The 21,522-nt window shown below is 44.0% G+C and overlaps 1 protein-coding gene across 1 annotated transcript; it reads left to right on the top strand.

The window, feature by feature from the left end:
- Positions 1 to 6,107: 6,107 nt before the first annotated feature.
- Positions 6,108 to 20,642, top strand: LOC306840158 (uncharacterized protein; the record flags this gene model as incomplete). Its single annotated transcript, XM_079369252.1, has 5 exons — positions 6,108 to 6,170; positions 8,830 to 8,905; positions 12,242 to 12,327; positions 19,464 to 19,542; positions 19,866 to 20,642. 5 exons carry the CDS (start codon positions 6,108 to 6,110, stop codon positions 19,892 to 19,894), a joined length of 333 nt encoding a protein of 110 aa, XP_079225378.1. The 3' UTR covers positions 19,895 to 20,642.
- Positions 20,643 to 21,522: the final 880 nt, after the last annotated feature.

Genomic DNA, 21,522 nt, shown 5'->3' with positions numbered 1-21,522 from the left:
TCTTTCTTCTATGACACCGACATGAGAAGTTAAATCAGATGTTTGTGTCCGTCGTCCTCGGCTCCTCCTGAGCTGCTGCTCGAGGCCTTTCATTCAGCAGAGGAATGCTTTGTTTGAGCTTCCCCCGACCACATCCTTTTCTTTGTCTGATTTGTTTGATTTAATAAAGGTAATGATGTTTCAGTGATTGGACATGGCGTATGTATTTTAAACAGTCGGCCTCTGCATCATAACCGCCACAGTCTAAATGGAGTAAGTGTTCAGATCAGCCACGTCAGGTCAGAGCCTGAATCCTCTGTGCGTTCGGTGTGGTTGATTGTTTCAAATACTACATTACCCATGAAGCACACGCAGAGTCAGCGAGACATGAATCAGAAGTACAGCAAACACTCATTTTATCATTTAGGAACAAAACATTTCACATAAACTCATTTAAACTGCACAATATTTTATCTTCAGAGTTTTCACCTTCAACTCAGCGACAGAGGTGCATCCTCCTAAACTCCTTATTGGACACATTCCAGTCATGGTTGGTATTTCTTCCCCACAGAGAGGTGTGACAAAGAGGTTAAATGCAAACGTTTTATTGTCTTCTTCTTCTTCTTTGAGAAACTCTGGAAGTTCTTCTCGGCATTTTATGGTCTTCCATAAAGGCAAACAACTCCAAAAAGAGGATGGAGCAGGTTTTTATTTGAATTCTCTGTGCTGCTGAAATCAGACAGAGAAGTCCACTTAGAGGGAGGAACAACTGGACTGACAAAGAAAAAGGTGACAATATAAATGTTGACTATTCACATGAATGCAGTGTGCTCTGTTGATTAATCTGGAACAAATACATTGGCAGAAACGTGTCATCGTTTGCTGCATGTCACACCCACTCATCTTCAGCAACTCTGAAACAGGTGTGCAGACTCTTTGCAATCTTTTGGCTCCGCCCCCTGCTGAGGACTCAACCAGGAAAAGGTGAGCGCTGCTACTCTTGGAGTTAACTTGATAACAGTGGGGAAAAGAAAATATCCTGACCTGTTAGTCTGATTGTTTGCTCATGTTCTGGAGCTTCCTGTTTGTTTGTTTTTTACACTGTAAAAATATTCAAAGCCTCAAAGTCATCAAACACAGCCGGCCTTCTGAGGGCTTCTTCTTCTTAAAAATGTAACCAGGCTGTAAACATGTTCATGTCTGCTTTTTGAGTGGGTGTGTATGTGACTTCCTGCAAACTGCAGGATTTTTGCACGTCCACATTGGCTGGTTGTGTGTACCACAGGTTGCTGCTTATTGTACATCCAGCTTCTCTTGTCCTCTGTAAACAAATGTCTGTGATCCGTCAGAATGAAAACACGTTTTTAAACATCAATTTTATTTTTCTTCTATCAATAGTGAACGTTTCAAACTCAGTTTGTTCTTAGATATTCATTAAAATATATATTCTGTGGAGACGTGCTGTTCAGCATGCTTCCTCACTGTGCGGTGATGAAAGGCACTCTGGGAATTGTAGTAGAAAGCTTGAACCGAGCAGATGGAAAAGTAAATTTCTGTGTTGCAGTAAAAGTCTTAAAGTGCAGTTAACATGACAGAGTGATGTTGTGTGACAGTGGCAGTGAGTGAGGAGGTGACGGCCGCGCTGCACTGTGTGTTTTTTTTAAAGAAGCTCTTCTATTCTGGAGGTCCTTAAGCCTGCTCTCGCTCTGATAGTGGGGTATAACGTGTTCACTGCGGCCAAAGCAAACACATGAATAATCTAGATGAAGTGTACCTATCAAAACACGTGTCCGCCGCGCCCGGCCGGCCTGCTGCGCACCGCAGTCTGGGGTAATTGTGGTTTTTCAATTGGTTGGTGATGGAGAGCAGAGTGAGCATGTAGCAGAGTGAATGTCTGACCACTTATTACTGCTGCAGGGTGAAGCCGAGGCTGCAGGCTCCCGGGACAGGGTGTGGTTTAGAGGCTGCAGGGTTACAGAGAGAGGAGAAGGCAAAGAAGGGATCGGATGTGTAATGGAGCAGACGTGTGCAGCACGATGTCAGAGATGGAAATATAAATTAGTCAAATTTAAAAAAGCTTGCACTCTGGCGATAACTGGCTCGTAGTTTTTGTTGGAAACATAATTCTCCTACCCGTCTTTAAACAGATGTGTAAAGTATTTTTTTTTTTTTACATGATTAAGATGAATAATAATAACGAGAACTTGGATGTCTGTGCATCTTTCACAAGCTGATGTTGATCGATTCATGTCGATGAGCTTTAATCAGAGGTCACCAGTGAACACGTGATGTGCTCCTCTCAATGACTGCTGACTTGTTGTGTTAGGCATTTGATATGAAAACAGTTAGAGTTTGCCTGGGTCGTGTGGGTTTGTGGTTCTGCCGGACGTATTTGTGCACATAATGAGGCTGTTTCCTCTGAACCCTGAGACCGCCGAGGCCCTGTGAAGAAAAAGCAAATTACAAAGAGGATGTATTATTTAAACCCAAACCAGCAAACCATCGCCTCTTCAAAGACCTAAACAAACTGTGACAGTTGGGTTAGTTTCGGAAAAGATTGTAGAGTGGAAGACAATATTACCCCCCCCCCCCCCCCCCCCCCCCCCCGATTTACAGTAGCCCTTTTGACTGCCAGAGTGTATTCAGGCTGTCATCCATGAATTATTAAAATATGAGCAATATTTTATGCTAGTAGTTTATTTTTAGGACCAGCAAAGTGACGCTATTTATTTTTAAATGGTAAAAATGATGACTATTTAATAGAGAGAGAGAGCGAGCTGCAGGAAAGGAGCCACAGGTTGCCCGCCGGGGTGCACAGAACAACCACTGGGCCACTGACGCTCCAACGACACATTGCAAGATCTTATCCAATAAGAAATGTTTTTTCAGCATTTTATCCAGTAGAATATCCACAACATGATCGGATCAACGGAGAGGTTTGTTTAGGTGTGAGATTCTGTTGATCTCTGCAGAAAAAGAGACAAGGGGAAGAAAATAAAAAATAGTGTGGTGACTGTGGCTCAGTTAGATTTGGTTGTCTCTCAACTGGAAGGTTGAGGGTTCGATCCCCAGCTCCTGCAGTCACATGTCCGATGTGTCCTTGGGTAAGACACTTAAGCCCAAGTTTCTCCCGCTGCTTGTTCACCGCCGTATGAACTTCTGATTGACTCTTCACTGCAGTGTGTGAATGCTGGTGATCACTGGATTTTAAGCTCAAGAAGTCGGGTTTGTGTTTGGGTATTGGGGGAGTTTGTAGGTGTTCTTGCCCCCGTCCCCCCCTCGACCCGCACAGGAATGTTTGCCCCAAGTTCAAACCCACCCTCGGGGGATTTCTGAGTTTGTAGCTGCTGCTCACCTCTGTCGCCGACACTATCCAGAGAACTCCACCACAGCTCCACCTGAAACGTCCAGCATATTTATATCACCCCACAACGTCAGCCCATCACCCCCCACCCGCTCCCCACCCTGTCGTCCCTCTCTCACAGTGGAACGCTTGTTTTTGACCCCGGAGTGTCCCCCCCCCACCCCCCTGTCCTCCTTCACTCTGTCTCCTAGCTGCTGAGAGCGAGGGGTAAATAAAACAATGTGTGGATTAATGATCAAGTGATTTGAAGGCTGTGTTCTTCCAAGAGCCGGAGCAAACCGCTCTTTATTTACCCAGAGGATAAATCAAAATTATGGCCTGTATCAACAATAGAGCAGCGCTCCCCAGAGGAGCAGAAGATGATAGATCATCAGTGGAAAAGAGAGCCATGAATTAGCAAAGTCCCCTCTGTCTAGTTATCTGATAATAGCTGCTCCTTCACACGAAACAACACGACACAGAGATTATTTCAACTGCTCCGAAATGATCCTCCGCTGATGATGTCAGAGGGTCAGAGGGAGAAATCCCACGTTCTGAAGTCAGTCCGATAAGATGATGTGTTTATTGCAGCGTAAACAGAAAATCCATGTTGATGAAGTTTGACAAAGATTTATCAATGCACGGTTTTCCATCTCACGGGGGGTCCTGACCCTTCAAACTCGAGGCCACGGCAGGAGGCTGGAAGGACCAGAAACACTTGAACTGGGACTTTGGGATTTTTATTTTCGAGCTGCATGAGAGGGTCAAGAGTCGGCACTCATTCTCAGCTTTTAAATGTGAAGCAGCAGAAGGGTTAAAACATGAATCCTCACACGGAAAAGGAGGTAATTCTGTGTTTATCATTCCTCCAGCAGTGTCCGACTAAAGGCGTTTTTTTTTTGTCTGCTGGTCCTTTCTGTCAAACACCTTTTTCCCTCCAGTTTGGGCTGCTGTCACATTTTTTCAAAGTCTGGAAAGTGAATTATTTATTCATTCACACTTCATAAAAACACCTTTAACTCTTTCAATGATCATGTTGCAACAACTGCACTCACAAAGATGTTTCATTCCTAACCTTTCACACCACCCACACTGAGTCCACTCATGGTAGGAAACGCGTCCTCTCACCTAGCTTACCTTTCTCTGACGACTCACTGCATCATCAACTGGCGGCCCACGGGCAACATCCGGCTCCCTAAAGCTTGCCGTCCGACCCTAAAAATAAAATCCCAAGACTGCAATACTCTCATTTCTCGGTTGCTTCTTCACATGGAGGCTCGACAGCTGCTGGCTGATGTGGATCATTTAAAGTCCAGCCCCCGCCGTGTCTGTCCAGATAAACGCCGACCCTGGTTAGCTGTTGACCCCTGCCCTCCACCTTCTCTCTACTTCCACTATGTCACATCAAGGGCCGTCCAAACCCTCTGACAGCAGGTCTGCACTGACTTACTGAACAGGTGCAACACCTTTCATGATCCTTCATTAGTTATTGATCAGTACCTTAAAGGTGAGGTAGGTCAAGTTTATCCATAACCCTCCATGCATACAAACAGAGCGCTTTAAGGAGGGAAATACGGATGGAGACTCGTCCTTCTGTTTTTTTTTCTTCTTCTTTGGTGCCATGTGGTTGTCTCTTTGAGTCTTTAATAACTGGAGAACACTTCATGCGTTTGCCTTTTGGTTCTGTTATCGTGGGGTATTTTCTGAAAGAGGATCTTTTTGAGCATGTTGGTGGTTCAGGTTGGGGTCTGAGAGTTCAGACCCCTCTGTTTGGAGCACTCCTATCAGGATCGTTCCCGTGTCAGAGAGAAAAGCCTGGACTTGTGGATTCTCTATATTTAGTCGTGAGTGCAGCGCTGAGTATTTCTTATCTTTCAGCATGTCTGTCTTTTAGAGTTTGGCCTGGAGCTGCAGCCATGAACAGCTGCGTCTGTTTACGGCTGACGTGCAGCCAGTAGATCCTAATTGACTGTTGCATTAGATTTGCTTGTCGGCCTTAAACAGCGAGCGGGCTGTTGTTTGCTTTCGAGGAGAGAGCAGCGTGCTTTTAGACGGAGACGCACAGGAGAGTGAGAGCTTTCAGTGCTCAGAAACACGAGTCTGCACGGGCCTCTTCAGCCCCCTGCTGGAGGAAATCTGAACTACAGTTTGAAGAACACTGACTTCAGCTCATCCGGGTCAATCTCTCACACTGCGAAACATTACTATGTTATTATTACATTATTATGTGATAGATTTACTGATTCACTGTGATTATTAGTAACAGATCAAACATTTATGAGAAGACTGGAATCATTGAAAGAAACGCATTCATAGTTTAATTACAATGAAATTGCTAAGTTCCAAATGGAGCACAGACACACAAACACACACACACACACACACACACACACACACACACACACACACATTTGCAGACGATGAAGCTCGTTTCCTTTGAGGTGTGTGCAATGCAGTCCAACCACTGAGTAATCCAGTCCATGAGGACTTTGATGCTGACTCTTAAAGTCACGTGATGCACTTTATAGAATCTGCAGACTTTTACTAATTATTAGTATTTAAAGGTGAATTTTTGCGCCAAAAAAAAATTAAATAATAAAATCACTAATTTGATGTTGCATACCGGCATTATTCTTTTTTTCTTGGACGAATGTTGTGCTTCATCTTTTTTCTCATACTGAATACAACGAGTCCTCTAATTTGAGAGCTGCCTTTTATTATTGTTTTTTTTCTCGTGCGGCAGCGACAGCAGGCGAGTCAAAGGGAGTGGGCTGCACGGGCCACGATGACGGGAGGCAGCAGCTCAGTCTGTCGCTGCTTCAAGTCACCGAGTCTGGATATCTGTTTGGTAGCTGGAGAGAAGCCAGTCCACTTCCTGAGCACTGCCCGAGGTGTCCTTGAGCAATGCACTGAACCCTGTGTGTCAGAGTGGGGGGGGGGGGGGGGCTTCTCCTCATGGGATCACTAAAGTTTATCTTCTTGAATTGACACCGGCTTCTATTTCATGTTTCACAGTTCAAACCGTTGAACACATAAAATCCACATCATGAAAACAGATTAAAAAAACAGAAACAATAGAGATACATAAGCAGTGAATATTGATGTGCAAATATTATAATTACATAAATATAATACCAGAAGCCAGCTCTTATCTTCATGAGGTCTGCTTCATTAATCAGTCAGAAGAGTACCTCTCCTTGTTGTCTGCTCCAAAAGTGAAAAACGGAGCTGGAAAAAAAAGGCGTTTAAATTAGCTCCGTTTACTTGCAACAAACGACAAAATGAAGTGAGACTTCACAAACTTGTCTTGTTGGAGAGGAAGTTCACTGACTTGGAGGCAGACACATCTGGCTGGAGATGTTCGTCCTGATACGTTTTGTGGATGAACCTGGAAAACATCTGCTGTTCAGATCTGTGATTTGCGTCTTTTAATCGCCTCAGGATGTGTTTTTGTGTTTCCACGTTTGGCTGCTTGCGTCTGTCTGAAACTCTGTCACTTCTGTCGCTGCTTGTTTTGTCTTAAAAAAGAGATTTTTTAAATCTCGATCAGTTTTCTCTCCTGGTTAAATAAAGGTTAAATAAATAAATAATCTGCAGGCCCTTTATACCAGATGTCTTCCAATGATAAATAGCTCATGAACATTATGATCTTGACAGTAGGATTTAAAGTGCTCTGTGTGGTATTAGGCAGGCTGCGGTTTCACAGCAGCTCGGTAAATAAAGGATAAATAATTCAAGCTAATGGCCGGGTGTTTCTAACTGAACGTCGGTTTATTAGAGGCGATTCATTCCCATTCCTGTGGACGGTTTAAGGCTGAGCTCAAACTGAATCCGGTGTGAACGTTGTTTTTGTTAACCAGCGAGGCAGAACACTCAGAAAGTCGATCCGAGTTGTTCTGCAGAATCTCAGGAGTTTGTTACGGCAGGATGTCCAATAAGTAAGCCTCCTCGTTCATGAGAGCACCACGCCATGATCACAAAGCGTGTCCAAATACCTCGTTGTTGGGTTTTTTTTTCCCCTTCCAGTCCAGATGAAATGAGATCTGCCTCTTCATCGTCAGCAGCAATCACAGCGGCGTCGCTCAGCTCCTCTTCCTCTCCTTCACTGCTCGGAGCTCGTGGGCTTGTTGCAGATCTTGATCCTTACTGGAAGACGAGCGGCCCTGGAGGGAGGGGGGAGGGGGGGGGGGGTTTAGCATCAGCAGGGGAGGCCGAGGGTCTGTGGAGGTCCGGAGAAAAAACTCATCTGGCGGTCATGGTCGGGGAAATGTTCATGCTCGTATGCCTGATTATGTCCGTGTGTGTGTGTGTGTGTGTGTGTTTACATGAGCATTACAGATATTGTTACCATGAAAATATAATGAAGTTATGAGTCAGAACACCATCTCTACATTTAGTTGTTGGGGCACCGCTGGCTGAGTGGTTAGCTTAGCGTGCTCATGTACAGAGGAAACGGGCAGCACGGGTTCAAATCCGACCTGTGGCTCGTTTCCAACATGTCATTCCTCTCTCTCTCTCGCTCTCTCTCTCTCTCCCTACCTGACCTCTCACTCTGTCAGCTGTCCCTCCAATAAAGGCTAAAAAAAAAAAAAGAATCTTAAAATGCGGTCGACTTTTCTAAACGTTCACAAAAATTAGGCGACATGAAATAGCACTCACTTATTTAAACAAAGATGGAAGACACACACACACACGCACACACACACTCTCAGTGTCATCAGACAGACCAACTCGTTTAATGCAAAGGACGTTACATAACGGAGGGATGGAAGTCATGACCCAGATTGTCTAATTTCAGATGTTTTTCACAGTTTGTATTTATTGACACCAGACGCTGATTTTCACGTTGACGATTTTACTCTGATTTCTTCTTCTTTCTTTTGGATCTTGTTGCTCCACACTTCTCCTTTTTTTTCTTTTCTTAACAACTGAAGTGCAGAATATATCAATGATGAGTTTGTGTTCTTTATTGTGCGTTGCCTTGGTTACGTCTTTTTTTTATTCTGTTGTTTTGTTTGTTTGTTTTGTTCTGTCAGTATGAATGTCATGGATGTGACATGTTGTGGTGAAGGTCGATGTTGACCCCATGAGGAGCTGCTGTTTAACACAGAAAAAAAAAAAAGTTCAAAGACTAAATTTTAAATTAAAAGTTAAAATGTTCTATGAAGTCTGTTTTTAATGAAGAATGGAGCAGATCACTTGGTGTGATTTTAAAAGGTGATAAATCTGCAGCTCCTACATGTTTGATTGATTCAGATATAAACAGCAGGGGGAACAAAATGTTTAAATCATCATATTTATGATCATGTTTCAAATTATTTTATATTTTGTTCTTGAACGCTGAATCAGACATGGAAAGTCAAGGTGATTTAAAAAAAAACAAAAAAAAAATTCATATCAAACAAAGTATTGAAAGTAAAGTCCTTTTTACAGCGCTGCTCATCTGCAGTTTGGTAACTTTATAGGTCTGTATGTGTAGCTTGATTTAACCCTTTCGTCGTTTACAGATGTTGACATCGAGAGTGAAGAGTCGTAACACGGACACCACCACTTCCTGCTTCACTTCCTGTTCTTCTGTTTCAGGTGAGTCTCATCCTAACCGTAAAGAGTAAGTTACACAGAGGCTTCAGTAAGGATTACATCAGAGGTGAGAACCTGAACAAGAAACAGATCGACTTCCTGTAACGTGGCCTTTTACTTTACTTGACTAAAATATCACCATCATGATGCAGATTTGTAAAAAAAGGAAAAAGTCGAGGCCCGTCCTCAAGACGAGAAGAAAATAACTTTTAAAATGTTTTTGTTAAAAGAGGTCTCAGTGAGGATTAGTGCTGCATTCAAGGAAGTCTGGAAATCTTAGCTGTGATTGGCTTTTGCACCACAACATCAAGCGTTGATATTTTTTTGTTTTTACATGCTGAGATCAGTTTCTAGAGGTGAATAAATCAACAACCGGCGCCTGCTTATCATCATTTAGATTTCAATACGTGTTTTGCCTGCTGATACTTGATTTGTCTGTCATTCAGTCTCCTAAACACAAACTCTGAATGTGTTTCATCTGAAAATAGAGATTAAGGTGTTTTCACTTCTCGCAGCCTGAGATCTGAAATCTGTCCAAACACATTTTTTGAAGTTTCATGAATTCCCTCAGAAGACGGCGAACACGTGAGCGTAAATATTTGACTTGTCTTTTGAGGTGAGTTGAGTTCGAGTGGAGTGGGTTCAAAGATGGCTGACGGGATGAGAGGGTGGCGGCGTGAGGCAGCATGAGGTGAGGGAGCTTAATGGAAAGCGATATAACGTGTGATTACAGTCATCTCCACTGACCCCAGAAAGAGTGCGGTGTTGGCAGCCGCTGGCTGTCTAATCTCCAGCTGCTCGGTGACTAATTGGAAGTGAGAGCTTATGTATTTTTGTAACGAGCTGACAGCATATTTCCACTCCTCGGCCCAAAGCCTCGCCTAATCAACATGGTCACGCTGTTTCTCTGTTAGTGACAGCTCTCACCACAATGGCCGTGACAAAACAAAACGTCAAGCGCAGAATGGACGCCTGTGTGTGGAGGCTTTGAGTGTGTGTGTGTGTGTGTGTGTGTGTGTGTTTTGGGTGGGCTGCAGCAGTCAACTCCGTATCAACATCCCTCGTTCACTCTGCAGCCTTGGACGAGAAGCCAAGCTGCCTTTTTTTTTTTTTTTTTTTTCTTTTTTACTCAAAAGGCCTTTTTGTCCCAGGAGCACGATCGATGATTTACACGGATGTGACATGTGAGTGAGGGTGACCTTCATGTGTCACACAAAAGCAGAGGATGAAAAATTCTCTGATTGTTCAAGATTAAACATTTGGATCAATTCTTCTAAAGGGAGTACGAAGGTTACCTCGAGTCCCCAGCTGCATGTTCTCCCCTGTGCACGAATACTCCGACTTCCTCCCACAGGCCAAAGTAAGGCCTGCTAACAGGTGACTCTTAATTGCCTGTAGGTGTGAGTGTGAGTGCGGCTGCTTGTCTGTCTCTATATGTCAGCCCGGCGCTCAGTCCAGAGTGTGTCACGCCTCTCGCCCAATGACAGCTGGGCTCGGCTCCAGCACCGCCAACACAGAAAACATAAGCAGTATAGATAATGGATGGATGTTATAAGGACATTTCAGACTTCTGATATAATTCTGTAAAAGAAACGCAGCGCTCAGGCTACATGTCATAAATTCAGCCTTTAATAGGAAAACAACCAAAAACAGAGCGAGCATGTTTTCACAGCTGCTGTTGGACTCAGAGTGCGGCTGAGTTGTGCGTCAGCTCCACTGATCGTCATCACCGCTGCGAGTTAGGAGAGTTTAGATTGTGTTCCAATATAAAGACTCATGAAAGTTAACTTCGGATTTTTTTTTCCTCTGCAAATCCTTTAACTCCAAACATCTCTCACCTGCTCTGATCGCCCGATCGTAAATCTTTACTCTCTTTAGAATCTGCACAACTTCAGATTTCTCTCTAATGATGTCAGCGGGTCACGCTGCAAGCCAAAACAGAAAGGGGTAGGTATGAAAGAGACGAGTCAGATGCATCATGGGAAATGTAGGAGTCAGGGTTTTCTGACTTAAACGTCACGTATTATTAAAAAAAACCTCTAACACGTGTCTCTAGTCTGTCTACCAACCCTCCAATGATGAGAAAAGTCCGTCCTCTCCGTCTTTACGTCTCCATCTGCATCTTAACACTTTATTCTTTTGTTGACTCTTTATCTTTGGTTAAATCTTTAGTATCGTATATATTGTCCATTTGCTGCTTTGTGCCTTTGAATTGTCCCCCTGGGACAAATAAAGTTTTTTGAATATGAATTTAGCCTGATCCACTTTTCAGAAATTATGTGCTGAAACAGGCTGTTTGGAGATTTTTCCCTTCATGACATCACAAAGGGCAGTAGCCCCTCCCCCCCAGGTGGGTGTTTGCTCTGCCCTCTGAGTGAGAGAGCTCGAGGGAGAGTCCACGTGTTTCATCGTGCTGAAGAGGAGGACAACATGTGACCTTTAAAGTTTGGTGTTTTTAGTCAGATGTGATCTTACCTTCTGAGCCAAGGTTTGAAGAAGCTGTTGGAAAGACACATTTAAAATTTAAATGGTTGGTTGCTTGTATTGAATTTGAATATTTAATAACACAAGGAGGGAGCTAAATATGTGTGGAAGTTGGAGTCCAGAAACAAATTTCTCTGAGGGGACAAAAGAAGAGATCTTCTGTCATGGTCGTAAAGCATCTTTGACTCGTAGAACTTCGACAACGGGTTTTTAAAGGAGTCTTTATTCTCCCTCACAAATGTGCATCTGCACCAAAACAACCAACAACCTGAAGCCAACATTTTTCTCATGAGTTTTTTTTTCTTCTTACTTCGGTAAGTGGAGACTTCTGTGATTGCTCGTTGCTTGGAAAAGTCAGGAAATATCGGAGCTGAAAGAGGTGAAAAGGCAAGCGATACAAGAAGGGTCCTGTCTTTTGAATCTGTAATTTAAGCTGACGGGGCTACGTGGGAAATAAGCTTTGGCCGAAGGCTTCGCGGATTAGACCCTATCTGCTGCGCTCCCTGTGGGCCGCCGGCCTCGACCGCACACCCACGACCCCTCCGTCTACACCGTGGGGAGGGACGGGACCGGGAGGGGTCAGCGAGGATTGCTTACGGAGGTGTTCCATTTAAAACGCCAAAACAATTTCTCCCCCTGAGCTGCTGAGAGTCCTCCTGTGCCACTTCACCCACAACGCCGCTGCTGACACGTGACACCGCTGAACCCGGGATAACCTGCAGATTTCATGTGGACCCCCTCTGCAGGCAAAGAACGACAAACTGTACTTGCGTCGTGAGCAGACCATCGCAGGCTGTGTTACATATTTCCTGCAGTCATTACAATCACGGCCCCTCACTCTTGTTTCCCCCTCAGCGTGTCCTTGCTGTAATCTGGAGCTCCTGGGCCGGTCCGGGGCCGCTCTGGTATCTGCAGCACGGGGCTCCAGTCCATGCATGACGGTATGTAATATAATCAAAAAGTCAGTGCTGTGTTTTATACAACCAATCAGAGCCAATCAGTGTGAGCCCAGTGTGTGATGAGAGGGTGGAGGAGGGGGAGGGGGGGCGGCTGAGGGGTTACAGGGGGCCCCGGCAGAGTGTGTTACTCATCAGTCTGCGGGGCCCGGCGCTCTGTTTGGATTGCTGTGTTTGGATAAAGCAGATTGGTTTGCACTTAACCCTGTAATATATGCAAAACTATTCTCCTGATAATTCCCCCGAAGCTCAGCAGTCAGCGCCGTGGCAGATCCCGTAAACGTGGCGAGGCTTGAAGAAAAATGGCGAGTAATAAATTGTGACATGGTCGCACACGGGGGCACACATGTCCCCTTAATTCCTCCCCCCCCCCCCCCCACTCTTCATCTAAACACACACGGAGAACTCACCTCTATGACTCCTACAAGCAGGATATGAAATGTGTATTAAAGGACTGCAGGTCAGAACGAGTCCGACTCGAAGCTGACGAGCTGGAATAATGAACTCATCGTGCAGACATGGAGCAAACTTCCAGACCAGCGGGGGGGGGGGGGACTTATTTAGAAGTGTGAACGGAGAAGATTAGTCATTGTTCACAAGTTGTAAGTGAGGGATGAATAGGATGCACGGTGGTGCAGCAGTTAGCGAGGAGGTTGCTGGTTTGAATCCCCTTCTGTGTGCAGTCTGTATGTTCTCCCCGTGCATGGCGTGGGTTCTCTCCGGCTTCCTCCCACAGTCTGAACACATGCTGCTTAGGTTACCTGCTGACTCTGAGCGGCCCGTACCGTCGGTGTGGCTGGATGTCTGTCTCTATATGTCAGTCCAGTGTGTAACCCCGCCTCTCGCTCCGGCCGCCCGCCGACCCAGCGACCGTTAGGAAATAATAAAACTATTTCACAAAGGAAAGAACAGAAAACTTTAAAATGTAAATCACATTTCTGGTCATTTCCTTCCACATCCATACGTTCATATTTTACCACTCAGTTATTTAACGTTGAGCAAACATCGTGAAATAAGGAAGTTTAATTTTTTATTGTTTTGTCTAAAATGTGATGAATTTTGAGACAGAACTACAATTCAGCTGTAAAAATAGTGAAATCAAACTTGGTGTCTAATACATACTCTCCTCCGAGACTCCTTTTTAATTGAAAGTAGAATTTAAAAACGATTTCTGAGGATGACCCTGATGAACGCAGAAACACGTCGGCCTAATTTCTTGATGAAGTTGAAGTTAAAGTGCTGCTGGAGCATTTTCACTCTTTACGCACCTTGTGCCCTAACAATCCTGCTCTCCTGGGTTTGAAACATGAATCAGAGGATCTGGACTGCTCGAGGTAAACCACTCCTCCGAGCACTGAAGAACGATCTGACTCTGAACATTAGACCCATGTTGACGAAAGGCTGCGGAGAGCTTCTAATGACCATGTGGGTATCTGAGAGATACAGCGGTCGTTTTCTCACAGCTCAGCATCAGATGAGATCTCTGTCCATGTCTGAAGTAACTCCTCCTCAGCCCACAGTTCAGCAGGAAACCTAATAAGAACCCGCTGCTGCAGACTGCGGGGGATGCGATGCAAATGATGGCATAATCAAATATGTCTGTTTTCCCAGAGTTCAACTGCACCCTCAAGGTTTCCTCCACTGCCAGGACTCCTGCAGGAAAATAACACACAGCTGAAGTTAAGATCTGCTCGCCTACTTTCCAGTTTGATTACATTCTGCTACATTCAAAAAAAAACTCTGCATATGTTCATATCTTAATATTTTCATCCTGCGTCCTCTGGAGCGCTGCCACAAACTCCACGCCAGGAACGCCAGATCTCTTTTATTAGACACACTAACCGGAGAGAGGGCCTTGTATGTACACCAAAAGATCCAGTAAAAATGATAAAGGAGAAAGCATGTTTTTAAGGCACCTTTTCTTTCAGGTGGAATAGGTAAAAAAAAAGAAAAGGAAAAAAAAGAAAAGAAGAAATGTGATGAAACAAGAGAAAAGAAAACAGACGCATTTAAACTGCACAGTAAACCAAGCAGTCAAAGGAAGAACATCCGAACAAGAAGTTTGTTTGTGACATCAAAAACTGAAAGGATGAAATGACAACTATCCGGGAAGGTTAAAGAATTTAAAGATGTGTAAAAATCATAAAGAAGAGAAACAGTCAGACGTCATGATAATGGGAGATTCATGTTTTGTCAGTGTGTTTGTCACAGAAGCTCTCGGCTGTTTTTACTGCAGAAGACTGAAGCAAACATGCAGCTCTGTGCAGGACACAGGATGGATTATATGAGGCTCTTCGTCCATCGATATGCTTCATCTAAAACCTTAAAGGTTCGATTTATAGAGCATCCAAACTCCTGTCTCATCACAGCGGTGTGATTCTGTTCATGAGAGCGACGCCCTCGTGTCTGAAGAATTCACCCGAGCAGAGAATCGATCTTTATTTGGATAAGGCCAGTAATCTTACCCAGGTTGAGCATTATCCGCGCCGAGTCACATGACGACACGCACGTCGCTTGGACACATTTTGTCTTCAGAGAAAACGAAAAGAAGTCAAATTTAAACACGAGTTATTTATTTTCTACAAGTTTCAGAGAAGATACAAAAATACGTTTTCATTCCAAGACGAGCTTTGATTTCAGTTTGTAAAATGTAATAAATAACCATAAAACAGTCAGACATGATCACTCTGTCATTAGAAACACATCCCAGCTTTAATAGTTTTACAGCAGAGAACATGTCAGTGAACTATGAGGGCCAAAATGGGATGTTGATTTTGACAGCTGATGTCTTGAGAGCTTTATAAACGAGCGGATCATACTCTGCACTTTGAGGTGAGGCCGGAGCAGGCTGTGCATGAAGGAGGACGGCGTTGGTTAGTGGACGACAGTCCAGTGTTGGAGGCACGTTGACTATTTTACACAAGTAGGAGAAGACGTCTGGGCTGAGTGAGTGAAAACAAGGTGCACAGTCACGTTCTGCTGCAGGCTCTGTGGCTTCAAACTGTTTTTTTTCTTTTTTTTTTATATTTATATCAAGTCAGAAAAACTTTTAAATTCCTGTCACATAATGGAACCACCTCTGGAGCTGAGGCTTCTGGGGGTGTAAGGCAGAAACACGAACAGCAGAGGGCAGCAGAGCTCTGCGACACGCCATCACACAGATCCAAAGATTTGACCTTTTAGTCCAAAGAGCTGAGTGTCGTTATAGGCTAAAATAAAGCTGCTCCAGATAATCATCTTGTTCTAAAAAGTTATTAACTTGAGGACACAAGATTTTTTTTTTTTACTTTTTGGGACGTCCGGGTCTCCGTGAGTCTTTCTCTGCTGCAGAAAATGACTTGATATTTAAAGCCGAGTCACCAATAATGTAAGAAAATAAAAAATAAGAAACAATGCATCATGTGTTTAATCTTGCACAACATGTGACTGAAGAACTGAACCTGAGATGTCATGAAGATCACAGAGTGGAAAAAAAAAAGTGAAAGAATTTGAGTATTTCTCTTATTTCCACGCTCTCTTTCTTTCCCAAACCGGAGCGCTCTTACATCACGTCCTCTTCATTCTGCTCACAGGAGGGAGAAACCCACACGTCTGCATTTGATGCTATAAAAAAAAAAAAAAAAAGGATTTCCAGGTGTCACTAAAGTGTTTTTGAAGTCAAAATAAAAAGCAGAAGTCAGACACATCCAACTGTCTAACTTATATCCAAATGATTTTTGAAGGGATTTGGAAGTTTCTCACTCACACGGACTTAAAAGCGAGGGAGGGATTAAAGGATGATGCATCTCATTCACCTCCAGCTTCCTCTGAGAGGAAGCAGGAGAGACTCACAGGATGTCAAAGAGAAGACGCTTTGATTAACACCAGAAGAGTGAGAACAGATATGGAGCATGTTAAGAAGAAACTCTTTTTGGTGCAATTTACTTTTTTTTTGACTCTGATGTCAAGAGGTCACCGAAATGAAACTACCTGAGAGTTTCATCAGCTCGTATGGAAATGTGGCCAATCTGAGCGTTCCTGTCCAGCAGCCAGTATGTCCTCCTTCTAACTTTAGATTCTGCTCCTGAATGCTCTGGATTTGATTGGACCAGAGAAGGTAGGCGGGGCTTTGAAGGCCGTTTTGGACGCCCCTGGGTTTGCCAGATATGAGAGCAGTTATCAGGTGAACAGGTGTTGCAGCGATGGAAGCGGGCAGTGGAACTGCTTCAGATAGAAGTGATTGTACCCGAGCTAAAAAGCCTCTGCATGTTTCTAATAAGCTCCAGCAGCAGAAAGCTGCTCAAACTAGGATCAATGTTGGAGATGCTTTTGAAACATGGAGAGAGGTTAGAACGCAGAAAGCTTTACAGACCCATGCAGAGCTGGCTAAACACTGAAGCTACAGTGTCCACCACATGCAGAGCTGGCTAAACACTGAAGCTACAGTGTCCACCACATGCAGAGCTGGCTAAACACTGAAGCTACAGTGTCCACCACATGCAGAGCTGGCTAAACACTGAAGCTACAGTGTCCACCACATGCTGACCTGCCATTTTGCCTGCTTTGCGCATTTTCTGCCCATATTTGTAGTCGTTCTATGTTTTGCGTTTTTAGCAAGAACTGTAACGAGAACGCCATAAAAAGACCACATAGTGCATCTTTCAGACCCGTCCAATAATCCGTATCTCTCTCTGTTTTTTGAGCTCATTAGCACAGCTATGGATCTACTTTGTTTGCTTTCACATCAACATCCAGGGACTCGCATGTTAACAGTAACAACCTGAAGTCTCCGGGGTAAACCTTCCCTCACAAACTCCTCGTCTCTGTGTTGTGATTTGCAGTCGATGCTCACAGAGGAGATATTCTTAGTCCCGTCGTTAGCCCGTGTTGTCTAACAGCGCCTCCTCTGCTTTGATTCCCCCAGAGACTCATTTGGACAGAATTCATTTCTTCTGCCTCTTTTTCTTTTTTTCAGTGAGGTGGATTGACTTTACACAGAGTGTTTTCATTTACTCCACTGCATGCTTTAACCCCCCCCCCCCCCCCCCCCCCTCCCTCGTCACACTGCAGGAAACTTCAGATGTGTATGTGAAGTTCTGACATCAGTTAGTTTTTATTTTGATGCAACCATCCGACAGGAGGAATGAAAGTTTCAGCAACAAACAGACACGGCAGGCAGCGTCTTCGACTAATTAACAAGAAACTCATGAAAAGAGCGCTTTAATTCTAAAACAACAATTAAAGCCGGGATCACGTTCAACCATTGTTTTAAGAAATGTAACAGCGAGATGAACAGAACACATGACAGCTTAAATGGTTTTGTTCCTGTCGTGTCTGAAGAGCAACATAACGGATCAGAGTCCGGACTCTTTAAACTCTGTATCTGGATCAGGTCGATCCAGTCTTCTCTGATCAACAGAGAGCTGGAGTTTAGTTTGATGACCTTGTTTAGTCGGGATCAGTTCCAGGATTTCTCTGACAGACGCCAGTTTCCAGCGTTCTGTTTCAGATGGCGGAGCGCCTTTCCATCTGTCTCCACTGAGTGACAGTTTCAGTGTTTCTGACGAGCCACACTGTCAGCTGAATCTGTCCTATATGAACCACAAATACACAGATTTAGCTGTGATTTAAATAGCACAACAAGTCTAAAAGGACATGTTGACATGCACATATTTTACCATCCCATGTGAATAAATGAATTTGCTTTGTGTGTTAAAGATCCTTCATAACTACTATATGAGATACTACCTGAGCAGAGTGATGCACGTCGTGAATGGAGTTTGTGAATGAAAACAAAAAGTTGCAAAAAACAGGATACTTGATGACAAACGCAGTAAGACGCTAAATGTTCTCGACTTCTTTGTGATATTAAGCCATCACAAAGGCGTGCAAACTACATAAAGACGTGCAAAAATATGCAGAAAAAGAGCTCGAGGCAAATTACTAAACGATGGAGGTTAAATGATGCAGTAGAGTCAAACAGAGAGATGGTGAACACGCCATTTTGTCGTGCTGTCTGATTTCTGAGTGAGCATGGTCATTCCCTATAGTCCACTCTATGTATCCCACAATGCATTTTGAAAAGTAGTGGACAAGCGATGGTCACTATCCAAGCAATATGTACCATCATGCATTGCGTTTGACTCGGCTGAACGACCAGCGTGAACGCAGAATCACAATAAAGTTTATTTTTGGAGCATTTTTAATAAGATCTTTGATCAGTTTAAATAAAGAGTCAATATGTTAGAAACAGCAGTTTGTCCTGATGATGATGATGACAGACACGAGAGTCTGTGAGCAGAAAGAAATGAGTCTGAAAATCAGTTTAATTACATGTAAAAGTTAATATTCTATCTGTATTTATTACATGTCAATGTTTTTGTAAAGTTTTCACTGAAATTCATGCCGTTATTTAACGTTATTATTGACAACAATGACGTCACTGTCAGCGGCCAGCAAGTGGGCGAGTAGTGTCCGAAATGTTTTTTAATTCTTCTGAGTGAGTGCACGAGTCCACTACATTAAACTCACTATATAGTGAACATAGGGAGTGAGTGTTTTCAGACACAGCCATGATGACAATTTGCACACAAAAAAAAAAAACTCACCACAGGAAGCTAGAAAAGATAGATAGATAGATAGATAGATAGATAGATACTTTATTGATCCCGAGGGAAATTCAAGTAAAGAGCACAAAGGGAAGAAAAGGAGGCTAAACGATAAGCAGGAGGTGTACGTGTGAATTAAATGACCAGAAAGAGAAGCCGTATGACCACGAAGAGATGCTAACTGGATTCAAAGAGACTCCATGTAATTCCACCTGGTACAGAAAAGGTCTCCAAACACACAGAGAAGTCAAACAGCTGCAAAGACGCACTGAAAAAAAAAAGAACAACACGACCACTGAGGGACGATAAATGACCATAAAGAGAGGTGACGTTTACACAACGAGACACTCATCGGCCACAAAGCTGAGTGACATCAGAGAAATGCACAATGACCGCACCAATGATTTAAAAAACCACCGCCATAGAAAAAAACAATCCAAAAGCTGTGGCTGAGTCAGAGTCAGTCTTCCTGTTTTATGAAGACGGGGGATGTTCACATATCTGTCCCTCTTGTCTTGTATTCTGTCCCTCCAGGTAGACGTCATCCTGTCGACTCTCCGAGAACAGACCTGCATCTCTGTTGATCTGTACCCGGCTCGTCCTCTAGATGGCAGTAAGACGTCACACTCCTGCAGCACACTCTGACACTCCATTTCCCGCTCTGTCTGTCACCACATTATTATTGCTTACCAGCGGGCGCCCTCAGGCACAAGGTGGAACTTTAATATGTATATTTTCCGCCGGTCGAGCCACATTTAAGTGTTTCACAAACAGGGATAATTATTTGTGAGCGGTGGAATTCGTACGCTCCCTGCTGACCTCTCTACCTTCAACTGCAGTGTCTCTCAGTCTGTTTCACTGACAGCGCCCCCCCCCACCATCCCCCCCAGCTCCCTCAAATCTCTGCTCTCTGTGTTTAATTGGCATCATCTCCAGCAGAACGAGGGAGCGGTAACACTGGTTAGGTTTGTGACGGCCGCTGCTGACGGTGTGAGATGAACCAGTATGGACGACATCATGTGAGCCACCACAGTGACGAGGAGAGGCCTCCAACCACACGTGCTTCATTCAAATATGAAAATGACTTCTGAAGTTCAGGAGACGGTTAGGCTTCAAAGACACACAGAGAGGCAGTGTGATCATCATGGACTGACATCGTTTCCTAAGTTGGTTAAAATAATGTAATGGTCGAACATCCGGTGTCGTTTCTGACCAGATTTCTACGTCTCGTGAGGGATGGATTTGCGTCTCGTTTGACGAGCACAAGGGCCGAACACTGCCCGATCAGCGGCTTGCACATCGAGAGCGGAGCCTTGATCCCATTCCCTACATCACTGTTTTTTTTACCTGATTGGAGCTACAAAAAAAGGCAGTTTTTTTAATCACCATGAAAACAAATCCAGCCTTCCTCTAATTCTCTTTGCAAATTGGTCAAACTGTCCCTGACTTCCCAGCCTATATGTGCAGGCGCCTCGTTTTTTTTACACGCCATCTTTCGGCATGCTCGTACAACAACTTGGACTTCCTTGATCTCTGACCTCAGCTTCGCTCTGTGGAAATCTTTCAACAAGACTTTATCGACAGTTGTCAACACGAACAGTGTGAGAGCTTTCGTCGGGCTTTGAGCAGAACTTGGTCGGCTGCAGGAAAACAGTGAATGCTTCAGCTTTAAGAAGCCCAGATGATCAGTGATCCATCATTCACAGCATTCCTTTGTCCTTTAAATAAAGGTATCTGCATGAGTGCAGATTAAATGTCACTCTGAGAATGTGTGTCTCCACTTCAGCTCATTTTAGTGGATATATGTCCTGGGTTTTAATTCTGGTGTCTTTGGCCTCCAGTGTAGTTTTGACTATTTCCACAGGTAAAAACGATGTCTCAGTCTTGATCAGAAATCACAGCTTCACTTTGCGCTTCGTGCCCCAGAAGTACAAAACAAAGTTGTGTTCACTGCCCTCAGTGACGTCCTCCTATCAGGACGTATAGCAGCAGACGTCAGCTGTCTGTGGAGTTTAATGTTCTGTTTTATCCTCCGTCTGGTTCACTCATCCAGAATACAAACAGCGATATGTCTATGTGTGACCCACCTCTGGGTTACATTGACAGATGTTGGCTCACAGACATGTCAAATGCAGAAGTAGTAAAACACGTGTCGATGAACAATGAGCTGAAAAAAAAGACATTTTCCACTTGTGAAGTCCGGTGAACCTGGTGCGGTGAAGGTTTGCTTCCTTTGTAAAGTCTGTCAAATGTTGTGTACCGCAGCCTCCCTCCACTAGTTGGAGCTGCAGCTCAGGTCAGCGGCAGTCAGTGTTTTGATCGATAACATGGAGATAAAGGAGATACGTTATGTCTGCTGTGCCGGGTAACGGCTGAATGTACAACATTTCACACATAATGACAGCAGAGTCATGACTGTCAGTTTGACACCCGAGCCACGCTGTGATGTTGTCTGAGTCGTATCTACACCGTGTTTACATGGACAGTCCGCTCGTCACCCTGCGGATAAAAGTTGTTTAATTTTGGGATTAGTTAAAAAAAAAAAAGATTAAAATACTGTATTGGATGTTAGTAAGCGTTTTGAGATTGTGGT

This window comes from Symphodus melops (genome assembly GCF_947650265.1).
Source record: "Symphodus melops genome assembly, chromosome: 19".
Classification (NCBI taxonomy): Eukaryota; Metazoa; Chordata; class Actinopteri; order Labriformes; family Labridae; genus Symphodus; species Symphodus melops.
The sequence above is the reverse complement of the archived record's forward strand: the minus strand, read 5'-3'. Positions and strand labels throughout refer to the sequence as shown.